Raw genomic sequence first — 13,628 nt, forward strand, 5'->3', positions numbered from 1 at the left:
GAATCAGACTTCATTTTAAAACACTACAAATTTCATATAAACATATGAAGTTAATGTTTAACCGTTTTTGTAATCTTTGACTGTCAAGGAACTGAACTGGGATGCTGTAAAATGCAAGTAAGTGGTTACAAGTGGAGTTAAAAAGGTAATAAAAAGTGCTCCAACAACAATAATGCGCCTCTAACGTGTGATTATAAAGTCTGGGCTGGTCATTGTCTCCATATCCAGCCTGGCAATGAAAGAACACCATGTCTTGATGTGTGCTCCTGTCCCTTTAAGCAGATCACTCCCATCCCCGTACAACTGTTTTATGCAAATTAGACAAGCTGAACGTGTCATGAGCCAATCAGAAGCGGCTTTCAGCCGCGGGAGATCCGAATTTCGCGGGATGAAGTTTGGCGGTAAAAAGACTGTTCTGCCCCATCTCTTGCCCCCTTGTATGGAGAGAGGAGCTCTGAGGTGGACGGACAGGAGTGGCATACTGGGTCGGATTCAGCACCAGAGGGAGTCACAATCATTTGTTAATCTCCAGCTGGAACCGGATCTCAGTGAGACCTGAAAGCCTTGGAGAGTTAAGCTTTAAAGTTCTGGACGTTTGAAATAGTTTATTTATTCAGGAAGCTATTCTTTATAACTGGTAAGGCAAGTTTCCTCTACACTGTTACAGGACAAAGGATAACAACACCGACCAGCCTGTTAAATGTACTAAGGATAAACGTCACATTATAACATATAAGCCTGTACTGCATGTGTAATTCATGCGGCTTGCAGCTAATTCGGCAGTTTACGCTGTGAAAGTTGCTTTTGTTTTGTTTCTGTGTGTTACAGTATTGGCAGTTAATATATTCATAGAGGTCCCGCAGTAAGTGAAGCTTGCTGAGCGATTCAGTGTGCTCAAGTACAGGCACACTTCTGCCTTCGCCTCACCGGTCCGGTTAAATTTAGTCTACTCAGGAAAATGATGCGGATGCCTAAAGGCGTCTCGCCGGCATCGGCTCGGCAGGCAGTGGGGCTGCCTTGCTCTCAGCAGAAGATGAAGCTTTTGTCCACCGGTGGAGTGAAGACCGACTTCTTCCTCACCGGACTGTCCAGTCCGCAGATGAACACGGTACCGGCCGGATATTTCACCCAGATCTGCAACACCAGCGTGGCCGAACAAAGAGCCAACAGCCTGTATTCAACCCCCCATGGACCCGAGGTTAAACCCATCAGATCATCCTCCGGGCGACTGCCGGTAAATAATCACACAAATACAAGCCTGGGGTCGTGTTTCCTTACTGTTTAATATCCAGCGAATGATATGCATATGTCCGGGGGAGGAATATTTAACTTTTTTCATTGCTATGCATGTTTGAGAAGGGTGCATTCAGATATGTTTTGACGTGATAAGCCACAGAGGGGCCACTGTGGCTGCTCCTGCTGATGTGCATGACTGGTGTCTTCTCTCTTTCTTTCTTTTTTTTCCTTATCCATGCCAGGCTGTGTGACATCTTCTCCCGCAGTCCAGCTGTAGCTAAGACAAGGCCAGACGCCTTGTTCTGTGTTTGATGGTTTTGATGAGCCAGTAGGGGTGCTTAGAGAGAGGCCCCACTCTCTTGTGCCCAAATAACGAGTGTCCCCCCTCCTTGGTGCAGCAGAGCTAGTTTTTTTTTTTTAATACAAGCAAACAATGCAGGGGCTCGACCAAGCTGCAGGAAAGACACTTAAGGCAAATTCATAGCTTCCCAACACTTGTAATGGGAGATAACACACACAACAGATGCTCCACCCTCACTTCCCATTATGTCAAAACAGGGTCTGTGTTGGACTGTGGGAAGGAAGCATAGGTCAGAGGTCATAACCACAGAACAAGTGTATTTTCTGGAGTGTGAAAGTATTACTATCGGAAGCCCTAAAGCATCACCAATAAGTAAAGGATTAACCTGTTTTGTAAAACACATACACAGTTGGCTTTAATGATGTTAAGTAATGTCGTTCATTTTAAACTCGAATGCTGAAGATTATTTGAAAATCCTGATCTGAGAAGATTGGATGACACTCAGCAGCTTTTTAGTGCTCTACACCTGTTGTTGTTTGTTGTATTTGGTGTCTTTATTCCAGCTGACTCGTCAGCCCCGGAGTCTTTTTTTAGATTTAATGAATTGCAGTAACGCTAAAGGGGTTAGAGTGCGTACAGGGTTTTCAAATCTCATGTCAAATCCCCAGCCCTAATAGGCCCTTCAAGAGGATTAGATGGATATAAGTAAAGTGAGAACTAGGGTACCACCTGGCATATCATGTGCCAATGTGAACCTAACTGCTGTCAAAGTGTGTATTAGGGCTGCCACGATTAGTCGACTAGTCACGATTACGTCGACTATCAAAATCGTCGACGACTGATTTAATAGTCGACGCGTCGTTTGAAGCTTTGTAAGATCACAAAAGACGCAGGAATAAGTGGCAGGATTTAAGAGTGTAATAACGGACTGAAACAGAAGATGGCAGCATTGCATGTACAAGGATGTCAGCTACCGTTAAACCCCGAAGAAGAAGAAGAAGAAGCAGCTGTGTCCCAGAATTCATAGCGCGGCCCAGCGCAGTTTCCAACAATGGCGGCAGCTAGTTAGTTTTAATGTTACTCTTATTATTCTTTCTGGGTCACAAAATAAACGTTTAACATATTTTCAGGCGAGAATGTAACTGTGTAAACCTCAAATATCTGCTCAGTTTATCAGGACACCACATATTTTCAAAAGCGCTCCGACGTTTTCAGAGACGTCTGTTACCCACTAGCTCGTTAGCGAGCCGGGGGCGAGGCTCACTAGAGCCGTGAGAACACCGGACTCCCCGCAAATCGTTTTCAAACCCACCGCTGTCTTTCGCTACTCAGGTTGAATATATATGAGTCACTTAGATAACTTAAAATGTTATTGTTTGGCTTTTTTTTTTTAGTATTTTATTTGTTCCTGAGTAAATCAGTTTGTCTGAGATTAAAGTTATAGTTTTTACACAGCTGAATAAACGTCAAGCAGACAGCTGATTATCAGAAGTGTGAGATGCTCCAGAATATACTCCAGTGTCCTGTTATATTTTAGATAGCAAGGAGTTTATTAAACTCCACCGAAACAATCTGAAAACTTCATTAAAATTTAATAAACTATCATCTTGTCTTTATTTTTAGTTAGCACAGACCTTAAACACTTAAAGCTGTAAGCTAATGATAGTTATATAAGAGCAGATGCTGCTGGTGCAATAAGCTGTAGTTTTACGTCTAATGGATGATGATCTGATTAGTCGACTAATCGCAAAAATAATCGGTGACTAGTCGACTATCAAAATAATCGTTTGTGGCAGCCCTAGTGTGTATGCATTGTTGGTTTCTAGAAATATTACGTGCATTCACGCTTGATAACCTGGTTTTCCCCTTGAAATCCAACCTTAAAGTTTGGCCATATAAGTGGTCCATACTGGATTTGATGTGGTTCAGTAGGCTTTATGACACGACCCCCGTGTACGCAGTCATGTCGCCTGTGTTTTTGTGCATGCACACTGTGACCACGGTAACTTCTGTTTTCAAGGGATTTGAATATTTTCAGTTGTTGCACATTGTCACAGGTGCACGTTTCAATTTACCAGAAAAACAGGAGCCTAGTTCGGGTTGACAGAAGTGACGGCACGGTTGAAAATACGGATGAGGTTTCAAAAAGCTCTCTGATTAAGAAACTTCCTCTGGATCACTTCAGTAATTTGGGTAAACTTAATCAAAGGGAGTGAACCCACCTTAAAGTTTCTGTTTTTAAACTTATCATTTTAAGTGATTTGATTCCCGTGTCTAGAAATAAGTGGTACAGTGGGCTTTAATGATGTTTGAGCGTATTCCTTCTATTATACGTTAGTTTTGTTGCACTAATATATATTTATGATTTTGACACAAGGATGTCATTATCATTATGTTTGGGTTTGAATGACTAAAAGTCACGACATTTGAGTTGCTCTTGTATGTGTTGCGATGGCTGGTGGTAGCTATCTTGCAGGATACATTTGATGTGATGATATTATGAAGTTTTATTGACGACAGTAAAGAAGCTGAAGATAATAATGTGTTGCTGACACAGCTGTTTCAGTGCATGTTCAGTCATGACTTCTCTGTTTACAGGAAGTGTGGCCTTTTCATGTACTTACGGCTCACTTCCTTTAACCTATACAACATTATAACCACAGCTTTTTTCTTTAATCTTTCCTTTTTTAAACTTTGACTGGGAAACCAGATTTTAAAGCTTAGCATTTATTTATTTTAAGTACAAACAATCTAAGCGCATACAAAGTCCCACACGTTTGTAGGCACCTACCTACAAAAAAAAATAAAAAAAGGTTAATATTTGACTGATTTTAGTAAACTTCAGCTGCAGAGATCCAGTCTTTACTTATTAATCTTACCAACTCTAGAAAAAGGCAACGTATCAGCTATTGGCATGTGAATTTTAACCAGGGTGTGTAAACTGTTGATAAACTGTTGTCTCTGCTTCCTTTCAGCTCGATAGGGATGTAAATGTGTTACAGTATTCAGACCTACAGCCAAAGTCCAGGGAAGCCCTTTTCTCTTATTGGACTGCAGATGAATGAATTTGTCAGTTTAGGCAAAGTTCAGTACAGTCAAACAGCGGTATGGCAACAGGATGCATCTCCATAATATTCACCAGGAACAATGTCCCATTTATTCCCTGTTTATGTGACGTACTCGGAGTTTCACCACAACTGAGTGATTACGGATGTCAGCTAATGCCTTAGTCTTTCTCCTTTGGTAATTTTTAGGAACACACACGTCTCCTGCAACCGACCTTCAGCTCTGGTTTGACCTTTTTTTAGCCCCTAGGGTTAACAACCCATTCAGGCTAATGCTTTGGTGGGATATTGGACACAGTACCAACTGTATGCATTCTCTCTATTATCTGTTTTGTTGGTGTGTTTTCCATTTAACCCCAGCTTCAGGCAAATACCAGCCCTACAGGGCAATGCTCTCTATAGGGGGAGTTTTGCATTTCAAAGCAGCTTACCCTCATCAGGCAGGCAAGCCACAGTGGGGACGGATCCACACCTCTGTTTAACCGCTTAAGAGGCTGTTGTAGGGCAACTTTTGTTTTTCCTTTATGTCCAAGGGTGTGGTAGTGAAGGGGCTCGGTACAGAGCGGTAGGTACTTGTAGGCATACTGAAACTTGCCCTTTGCCTGGATGGAATCTAAGTCTGGTGCAGCCTGACTAGCAAGATCTGTTTGTTTGAGGAGAGGCCCGACTGCAGAAGCCCTTCACGTGATTATGATTACATGCGTGGAGTTTACAGCACAGCAGCAGAGACGGCGGGAACCGGCCAAATAATATACAGCAAACAGAAGGGGCCGCGTGCAGTAGATGGGCGTAACTGGGCAATCAGGCAGGGTGAGGTTATAGCAAACGTGAGTGGCGTGATACTGCCAGTCTTTGAGATAACGTGCTAATAAGGAGGCCAGCTGACTCGGGCCTCTCCCATCGTCTCTTATAGCTGCACCATACGTATGCGAGAGCTAGTTTTAGGGTGTGAAAGCTTTTGGATTCAGATTTTCACAATGTTGTGTTCTAACACCTTAAAAGTGATGTGTGCTAGGCGGCATACCTGTGCACTTTCTGTAAAATGTAACCATTTCTCAATAGCTGCACTTCTTCTTTCAGTGGTCTGTTAGTCTGTTAAGTGAGGAATTTAAAAAATAAAAGGTCTTTCCTCTAAATGACTTTGGGTTTGCGTAATATGGTTGAATCACCAGAGAAAGCACTCATGCAAATGAAGGAGCACCCAAGCCCTCACTCTGATGTACAGCTGCAGGGGGAAACCGCTGGTTCCATTCTTACAAGTCAGGCTATTCTTACATGCATCAGGCTATGACTCAAATTGTACACGTGCATTAAAAAGTTTGACTTGACACACGTTGACCTGCTCGTTTTAAGTCATAGAAATGACAAGTCTTCAGCCTTATTTGGTCAAAAAATGCGACGTTTTTTTCTTTGTGTTGGGACACTGAGTCAATGGAAAGCTGTGGCAGTTTTTCTCTGGTTAAACCACAGCTGTCACGGCTGTAGGCAGTCCAACTGGTATCATCTGCTTCCTTTCTGCGACTCCAAGTGTTTGATAGCGACTTTCACGACCATCGGCCAATGAAAACTCAAAGTTTGAATCGTGCAAGAGGTCGTTTTAGAGGCAACAGTGAGCATTTTGTTCTTCGGTAGCTGTTCACCGTCCTGTTGCGGGTGTCTCTGTATGCCTGACTGTGTGTTTTAGGGATTAAAATCTAGCCTGCCAACAGCACGGGGCTGCTCCAGATGTCACGAGACAACAGGTGGACGTGTTAGGGAGAACACTGGGGGACAATGGCAGCCTTCATTATCCCTTTACTCGCACATGCGTAGGCACATCCACACGCGGTAACGTGAACTCCCTGCTTTTCCCATCTCTGAAAAAGCAATTTCCCTAAACCTGTTAACTAAAACAGTTCACTGGCCGCATGTACGCTGTCGTGGCAAAAGGGATTATTCGTGAGGAGACACGGTGAAAGGAGTTTGTGAGATCTAGCCATGCACTACAAATTACCCAGCAGCCAGAGTGTGCGGAGGTGAAATTGCCTCACTAGCTCAGTCATTGTGTTTTTGTGTGGGCAGTTGTTGGATTTCCAACTGACAGCAAACGTTCTCGTCCACCGTGAACTTTTGATGATGACAGCATATCTGCACGTGGGGTGTGGTGGTAATTTCCTAATCCTTAAGAGAGTAGCGCTTTCACTTCAGCTAAGTAGGCCAGTGGATGGCGGGAAAAAAAAGCAATGGTCATTTGAAGATTTTATATTGGGTTACAAAGGTTGTTCATGTGCTTTTGATTGTATGATGCATCGCTGTTATGGTCAGATAATGTTCTGCTTGTGTGCGCGCGTGTGTCTCTGTGAGGAGCCTGTGTGCTAAGCACAGAAGGAAGAGGGTTGAGAGGGGGGAGGAGAGGTCATTGAGTGATTCCAGGGACTTCCTGACGTATGTCAGGCAACGAGTCGGGCCTATAGACCTCCCGCTTCTGTTGACTGCAGACAAACAAAATCAGCCCCTGTTGAAGTGCTTGGGAAAGTGTGCGTGTGGGGGGTGCTTTGTTCCTGCACTTGAGGGTTGTTGGCACATTTACGACATGGTACTTTTAAACAAGCCCCTATTTAGCCGTCTAGCATTCATGCTACTGTTCTACAAAAGGTCTGGACTTGCCCTACAAACTATTTGATTCTTTCAGCTTTTTAACTAGCCATTATTTAAAGTCAGTAGGATGAGTTAAACACTTCCATAATGTGCTTTTGTTCAGCCTACACTGAGATTGGAAGGATTTCAGTCTTATACACCCTTTATATTTTCTTATGTAGTGAAACAGCAGTTAATACAGAGGAAGTAGTAGAGCTGTAAGTCACACCTGCTTTGTAACATTTGCATCTTTTTGTTAATCTTTGATAAATGTCTTCCCTTTAGGCCAAGAGGAAGCTGGATTTAGAAGACCCTCTGTATCTGCCAGAGTTTCGTACGCCAAAAGGAAAATGCAGCATTGCAGCACGGATACCAAGCCCAAGGAGTGAGTAGACTGTACATCTCTTGTTGTGTGTGCTGTGACGGTGTTGAAAGTGCTCTATGAATAAAGTTGGTGTGGTGTGGTACACATCAGTGGGTGGAAAATATTTTTTGTACTATGCAAAGGGAAGAAGCAGTTCAACATTAAAAGAAAAGAATAAGAGCAAACAATGAAAAGAAGTTGATTGTACGGTACTCTTTAGCATTAATCTGAACCCAGGCAGGGTGGGTAATGCCAGGTTTGCATGACACGACCTCAGCCTGATTGCGTCCTGAACCTTTGGGTTGTGAGCAAACACGAACAGACCTGTTTGCTATGGGTCAAACTGACATGGCAGGAAGACTACTGCTGAAGTATTCCGCAATAGTTTCCTCACTTTCTGCGAAGTTCACCCATATGAGCACAGAGTGCGGTACCAGCAGCTCAGTTGCGTACAGCTTTACACATAACAGATAAAAAAAAAAAAAGCAATGGTGTAGCCAGGAGTAGAGAGCCAGTATCATAAACTGGCTTGTTGACATTCTTTTCCTAGAATACACAAGCTAGCGCCTCCTTCCCAACGACATCTCAAATCTCACAGCTCAGCGGGAATGACGGATCAGGGAGGAATGTGCGGTCTGCCGTGTCTCTCAGTTATGAAATTGCAATGTCTTATGATTGTTTGATGGACAATTCTCTGGAATTAAGGAGCCCTGAGAATATGTTATTACTAAGATTATCAGACCTATTGATCCATTTTCTATCACCAGTGTGGTTATATGTCATTGAGTCACGGGGAGAGCACAGTAAGCAGAGATGCCAGGACCTCTTTCACAGTATTCTGGGAGAATACTTTAGTGTTCCCAAGACAACAGAGGGCCATAATCTCCGATGTGCCCCGAGTCTTACACAAAGATTCCCACCAGCTGGAGCTGCCTAAACCACCTAAACTTGCTCTTTGATGCAGAGGAGCAGAGACGTCCAACTAATCAAGACTGATTATTAAACCTGTAGCAGATTAAAGCAATATGAAGACACAGTCATCGGAGACAGATGCTGTTTCTGGTTTACAATACCGTACCCATAGCTCTTATTTTCATATTTTCCGTGCGAGGAAGAAATATTTCTGCTTGGAGGATTATTTGTAATTTCGAACATGATATCAAACATAGAAAGTAAAACATAAAGGCAGAAATAAATCTAGTTGACACATTCCAATAACTGTTTTCATGTTTCACTGTTGTCAACAGCTTGTATGACTAATACAGTAAATATTTGAATCAGTGATCTCTCCGCCAGCTCATCAGCCAAATAAAACACTTGAATGAATTAGTAAAAATCAGAGTTGTGTAACTCAAGCACATTTCTAGTCTTATGCGCTACTTTTCTGTGTGTTTCCTCGCAGCTCCAAAATCTCCGGGTGAGCGGACGCGGTACGACACGTCATTGGGCCTGCTGACCAAGAAATTTGTGGGTCTCATTGCTGAGTCTCCTGATGGAGTCCTTGATCTGAACTGGGCCACTGAGGTCCTGGAGGTCCAGAAAAGACGCATTTATGACATCACCAATGTTCTAGAGGGAGTCCAGCTTATCAGGAAGAAGTCAAAAAACAACATCCAGTGGCTGTAAGTAGAAATGTAGAAGAAGGTTAAGTAGCAGGAATAGTGGGAGGTTTATCAACTGCGTGTAGCTCACAGAAGCAAACCAGGGACTGCGTAACTGTTAAGTGAAGCCTTGGCATTTAGGGTTCCTTACAGACTTTCACAATAATGTTGGGCAAAGCATGGGCAGGACTGTTGACAGCAGCAATTTGGCCTTATTAACAAAGCTGTGTAACATAGTGCAATGCAGCTTGGTTCTTTTTGCTCGTGTCAAACAGCTGAGACAAGATATTAATATCTTATAAAAGTTTGCTTTTATAACATATTTACTCTAGATTTTTATAATGATTTTACAAAGTAGTGTTTTTATGCTGCACACTTTCTGGACTAATTAGTAAAAAAGATAGATGTATAGACATTTGCAAAAAACCTACCGATTGTTTTTGAGTCTATTTATACTGGGCTTTGATTGCATTCTAAAAATGTCTCCATTGCTTTTATTCTTCATGAAGTATTAAAAGGAAGAAAAACTTCATACTGGTACTCGCTTGTCTGCCCCCTAGTGGCAGTCAGCAGACATTGCAGTGCCAGTTGTAGACACTACCTAAACGTGTGGAGTTGTTTTGACTGTTACAGACTTTTATTATTCATAGACGTGTTTATTGTGTGTATGTGTGTGTTTCTCCAGGGTTGGAGACGTGTTTGAAGGTGGAGCGGGTGGAGGGGAGAAGGCCCGTGCCCTGAGGAAAGAGCTTGGAGACCTAGAGAGAGCAGAGAGATCTCTGGATGAACAGATTCAGTCCAGCACCACACAGCTCAAACAACTCACTGAATATAAAGAGAGTCAGAGATATCCTTTACATAGAGCACCGTGGTTATCCACGTCATTCTTTCATGATCTCCGTTTCCGCTTGTTGGCATGTTCCGCTGTAGCTTGCTTGGTTGAGTAGGTAACGCATATGCTAAAAGGCAGCAGGGGCGTTCGTCTTTCCCTACTTTACTATCAGATTCCTACTAATATCTTGCCAGATATAGCCAAAAAATAATAAAAGAGAAAAAAAGACAAGCACACACGCACGTGTATTTAAATTCCACTGTTGTTACCCTTAACCTCATGATCCACATTGGGCTATGTGACGTATCAAGACATCCGCTCCATCGGCAGCCTTCAAGACCAGACAGTCATTGCTGTTAAAGCCCCTGCAGAGACCAAGCTTGAGGTGCCAGACACAGCAGGGGTGAGATTTGGTTTATGTTTCAGTTTGTCCCCTTAACCCCTCCTTCCTTTAAATTGTGCATTTGTCCTGATGTCAGATTGTTTTGATAATTAATTGCTTCTTCTCTTGTTTCCTTACAGCAGGGGTCTTTGCAGATCTATTTAAAGAGTAGAAATGGTCCCATAGAAGTCTACCTATGTCCTGATGAGGGTCTTGAAGAAGCTAGTCCTGTTAAGAGTGTTGTCACTCCCAAAAAGGAATTCCCTCAAACGCAAGACCCTCCCGCTGCAACCCCAATAGGACCACCGAGTTACAGCGTCAAAGAGGAACCTGTTGACTGTAAGCTTTGAGTTTTGAACAGAATACCACCTTTATTTGAGCTACCCTTACTTTGATCGTACCCGTGCACTAGTCATAGACTGCATCTAGTTTTGCAACTAGCATTAATTTAGTTTTACAAGTTTTACAAAGTGATTTTATCCCAAGGCTTCCAGAACATTAAAAATGAATTGCACCTCTTCAGCTGGAGCCAGTCCAAAGGTCAAATAGCACCATTAAAGCAGAAAGGTCACACTTCTTTTTGGCGGTTTCATGCGATGCCATGATAAATCGGTGACAAATTAAACAAATGGCATGTTATTTAATCTGCTTTAGTTTTGCTTGTTTGGTTGTTGTATTTGTTTTGCATTCTGCAAAAAAATCTTGAACTGTTCCTTTAACTTTTTCATTATTTAACCCCTCAGCTGAAAGCATAAAAAACAACAAAAAACTCAGGGAGTATGTGCACAAGAGTAGAATAAAAATAGAACTTGTATGAGGATAAAAGATGTAAAAACTATTCCAATTTAGGAAGCTAAAAAGAAATGTGTAGAAGTACACCACCTCTCTAAATGTTTTTTTAATGCAGTGCCCTTAGCACAAAATTAATTTCCAACGCTTTCTTCAACACAGCCAACATTTCCGCAGCAGCTCCAGCCGCCTCCTCAGCTGTGACCTCCACGTCCTCTCTGCTTGACGTAGAGGGTCTGCTGGGTTTGCCCCCGAGCCTGCTTCAGATAACCGAGGACCAGCTTCCTGGCACCTCCTTCACGTCAGACCCCAACACCCCCTTTGTCAGTTTTTCTCCACCTTTGGACCACGATGACTACCTCTGGAGCCTGGAGGACAGCGAGGGAGTGTCAGACTTCTTCGACACTTACGATCTCGGAGATTTGTTGAAAAGCTGAGGCTTAGATGAAGGGATGGGGCGGAGAAAATTCAGGGAGAAGAAGGGTAATATTTAATCGAATGCCTTCTTGGGACAAACTATTACACTATGAAGCCATCTGTTTTAATGTCCGATGGAGGAATCAACTTCTTTGTTTAAATTATAAAGTGAAAATATTTGTATATATAGTAAATTTGGGCAGTAAGTCGAGTAAGTCTCATAGAAAGCAGGAGTTATTGTTTATGTCGTATTGTCAGCGAAAGAACTGATGATGCATTTGTTTATCAGTCATTGTTTAGTGTGACCAACTCAGGAATTTTTTTTTTTACCCCTCGTTTCCAAAGTCTAAATAATTGTTTGTACCACTCTTTGGCCCATAGGGGGCAGCATTGTATAATGTCAGCTTTAACTGCCATGCAGCGTTACAGGATTCAATCACTGGATCAAAGTAAGCTAAAGCCATGAAGAGCCATACACACAGGGTCTGTTTGCAGTGTTTTCACCACTGATCAAATTAAGCTGTGAATGAACTTCAGTGTCGACATGCATCTACAGCTCGAGAATACACATCAGGTGAGATCTCAGCATAGATTTTAGACATTAAAACTGGTTTTCAAAGGTGCTCATGTTGCTTCTTTCATGCCTTAAGCTTTGTGTCAAGCCTTGTGTGCCTGAATGTGCAGGCTGTGACCCAGAGTCGAGTCAGAGGTCATGACAAATGGTGGCTTTTTTTTTTTCTTTTTATCTCTTTGAACATGTACAATCTTTGAGCGACGCCTTGTAGGTTTGGCAGCTTTGTTTCAGTTGTTGCTCTGTTGAGTTTAATAGTTGTCTTTAACTGAGTGGTTTTAATTTATTAGTGTAAAGCTACTATTGTATTTCTTAGGAAATAACCCAAAACGAATTAAATGCAGCATCTGTGTTGCAAGGGGGGTGAAGAGGGGTGGGTGATGGGGGAGAGGAGGGGGTTAATTGATGTAAATGAGGTGTAATTAGAGGAGCAATTTCTTTTTGCGCTAGTTTTAAAATGAATGAACTCTGTTACTTCAGCAGAAACAGAAACAATGAGAAATTTGTCTTTGCTGTTCAGGTTTTAGGCCCACAAATACTTTCCCTGCCTGCTGCGGCGTAACACTTTTACATGTCAGAGATGTACTCCTGAGGATGGAGTAGCTCTGACTTTAATCTGTTTGTTTGTTTTTAAAAAGTGTTTTTGAAGTGTTCTAGAAATGTAAAATTTGGTATATTTTTGGCTTTCCCTCTACACTGCAGAGATAAGCTAACTGTCCTGTCCTATCAAAACTTGAAATTGAGTGTTGTGGTGCGTATTTGACAGCTTGGGAAATGGTTGTTGTGCGTTTGTGCGTGCAGTTTTTTTTACAATGTAGATTAGAGAATTGTGAATTCAGATTTTGTAGTGTGTGTGTGTTTTTTTTTCAATGAGCATTATTGTTTTTGGTATTTGTACATAACTTGTTTTGTATTTATACCTATTTTTTTCTAAAAATTTTTGGACTGTTGTAAGTCATTCAGCACTTAATGATTTGTAATATTGTGAAGTTATTAAATAAAATATACTGCAGCCATTGTTTACACATGAATTTGAGTTCCTCTTTTTTAATCATGTCAGAAAAAGCGGAATGCGTATGAATTGCTTTGTATGACGTGACTCTTGGTTTGATATTCTGATGTATCGCTAATTCTTCGACATCTGTGGAAGCCATATGAAAGTTTAAACAGTGCAGGCACTGATCTAATATAAAGTGACATTTCCTAAAGAGTGACAATAAGTCTGCATCAATAGTTACAACGAAACTGAAACAGCTATAAACACATTCAGACAGGTGCACAAAGGCACCCATCATTCTTCACAAGCTTGTTGCTTTGGAAACCGCTCACAAAAGGGAGCAAGCAATCAGCAGGTCAAAGTTCAGTGGGTCACGCTGCAATGGTGTGTTGGGGGTGAAAAATCTGCAAGGAAAAACGATGTCATTAATTTTAGTCAAAGCACATTGCTGCAAGTT

The 13,628-nt window shown here is 42.1% G+C and overlaps 1 protein-coding gene across 2 annotated transcripts; it reads left to right on the forward strand.

Moving 5' to 3' along the window:
* The first annotated feature begins 427 nt into the window (after positions 1-427).
* On the forward strand, positions 428-13,205 carry e2f2 (E2F transcription factor 2). Of its 2 annotated transcripts, none has more exons than XM_080871869.1 (7): positions 428-1,234; positions 7,504-7,603; positions 8,985-9,204; positions 9,869-10,030; positions 10,304-10,418; positions 10,538-10,736; positions 11,349-13,205. In XM_080871869.1, the coding sequence occupies exons 1-7, from the start codon at positions 959-961 to the stop codon at positions 11,621-11,623; spliced, it is 1,347 nt and encodes a 448-aa protein (XP_080727995.1). In that variant the 5' UTR covers positions 428-958; the 3' UTR covers positions 11,624-13,205. The 2 variants fall into 2 exon arrangements, with proteins under 2 accessions (XP_080727995.1, XP_080727996.1); XM_080871870.1 differs by having other exon boundaries at positions 10,541-10,736.
* Positions 13,206-13,628: the final 423 nt, after the last annotated feature.

The sequence above is a fragment of the Rhamphochromis sp. 'chilingali' genome, assembly GCF_963969265.1.
Source record: "Rhamphochromis sp. 'chilingali' genome assembly, chromosome: 21".
In the NCBI taxonomy this organism is placed as follows: domain Eukaryota; kingdom Metazoa; phylum Chordata; class Actinopteri; order Cichliformes; family Cichlidae; genus Rhamphochromis; species Rhamphochromis sp. 'chilingali'.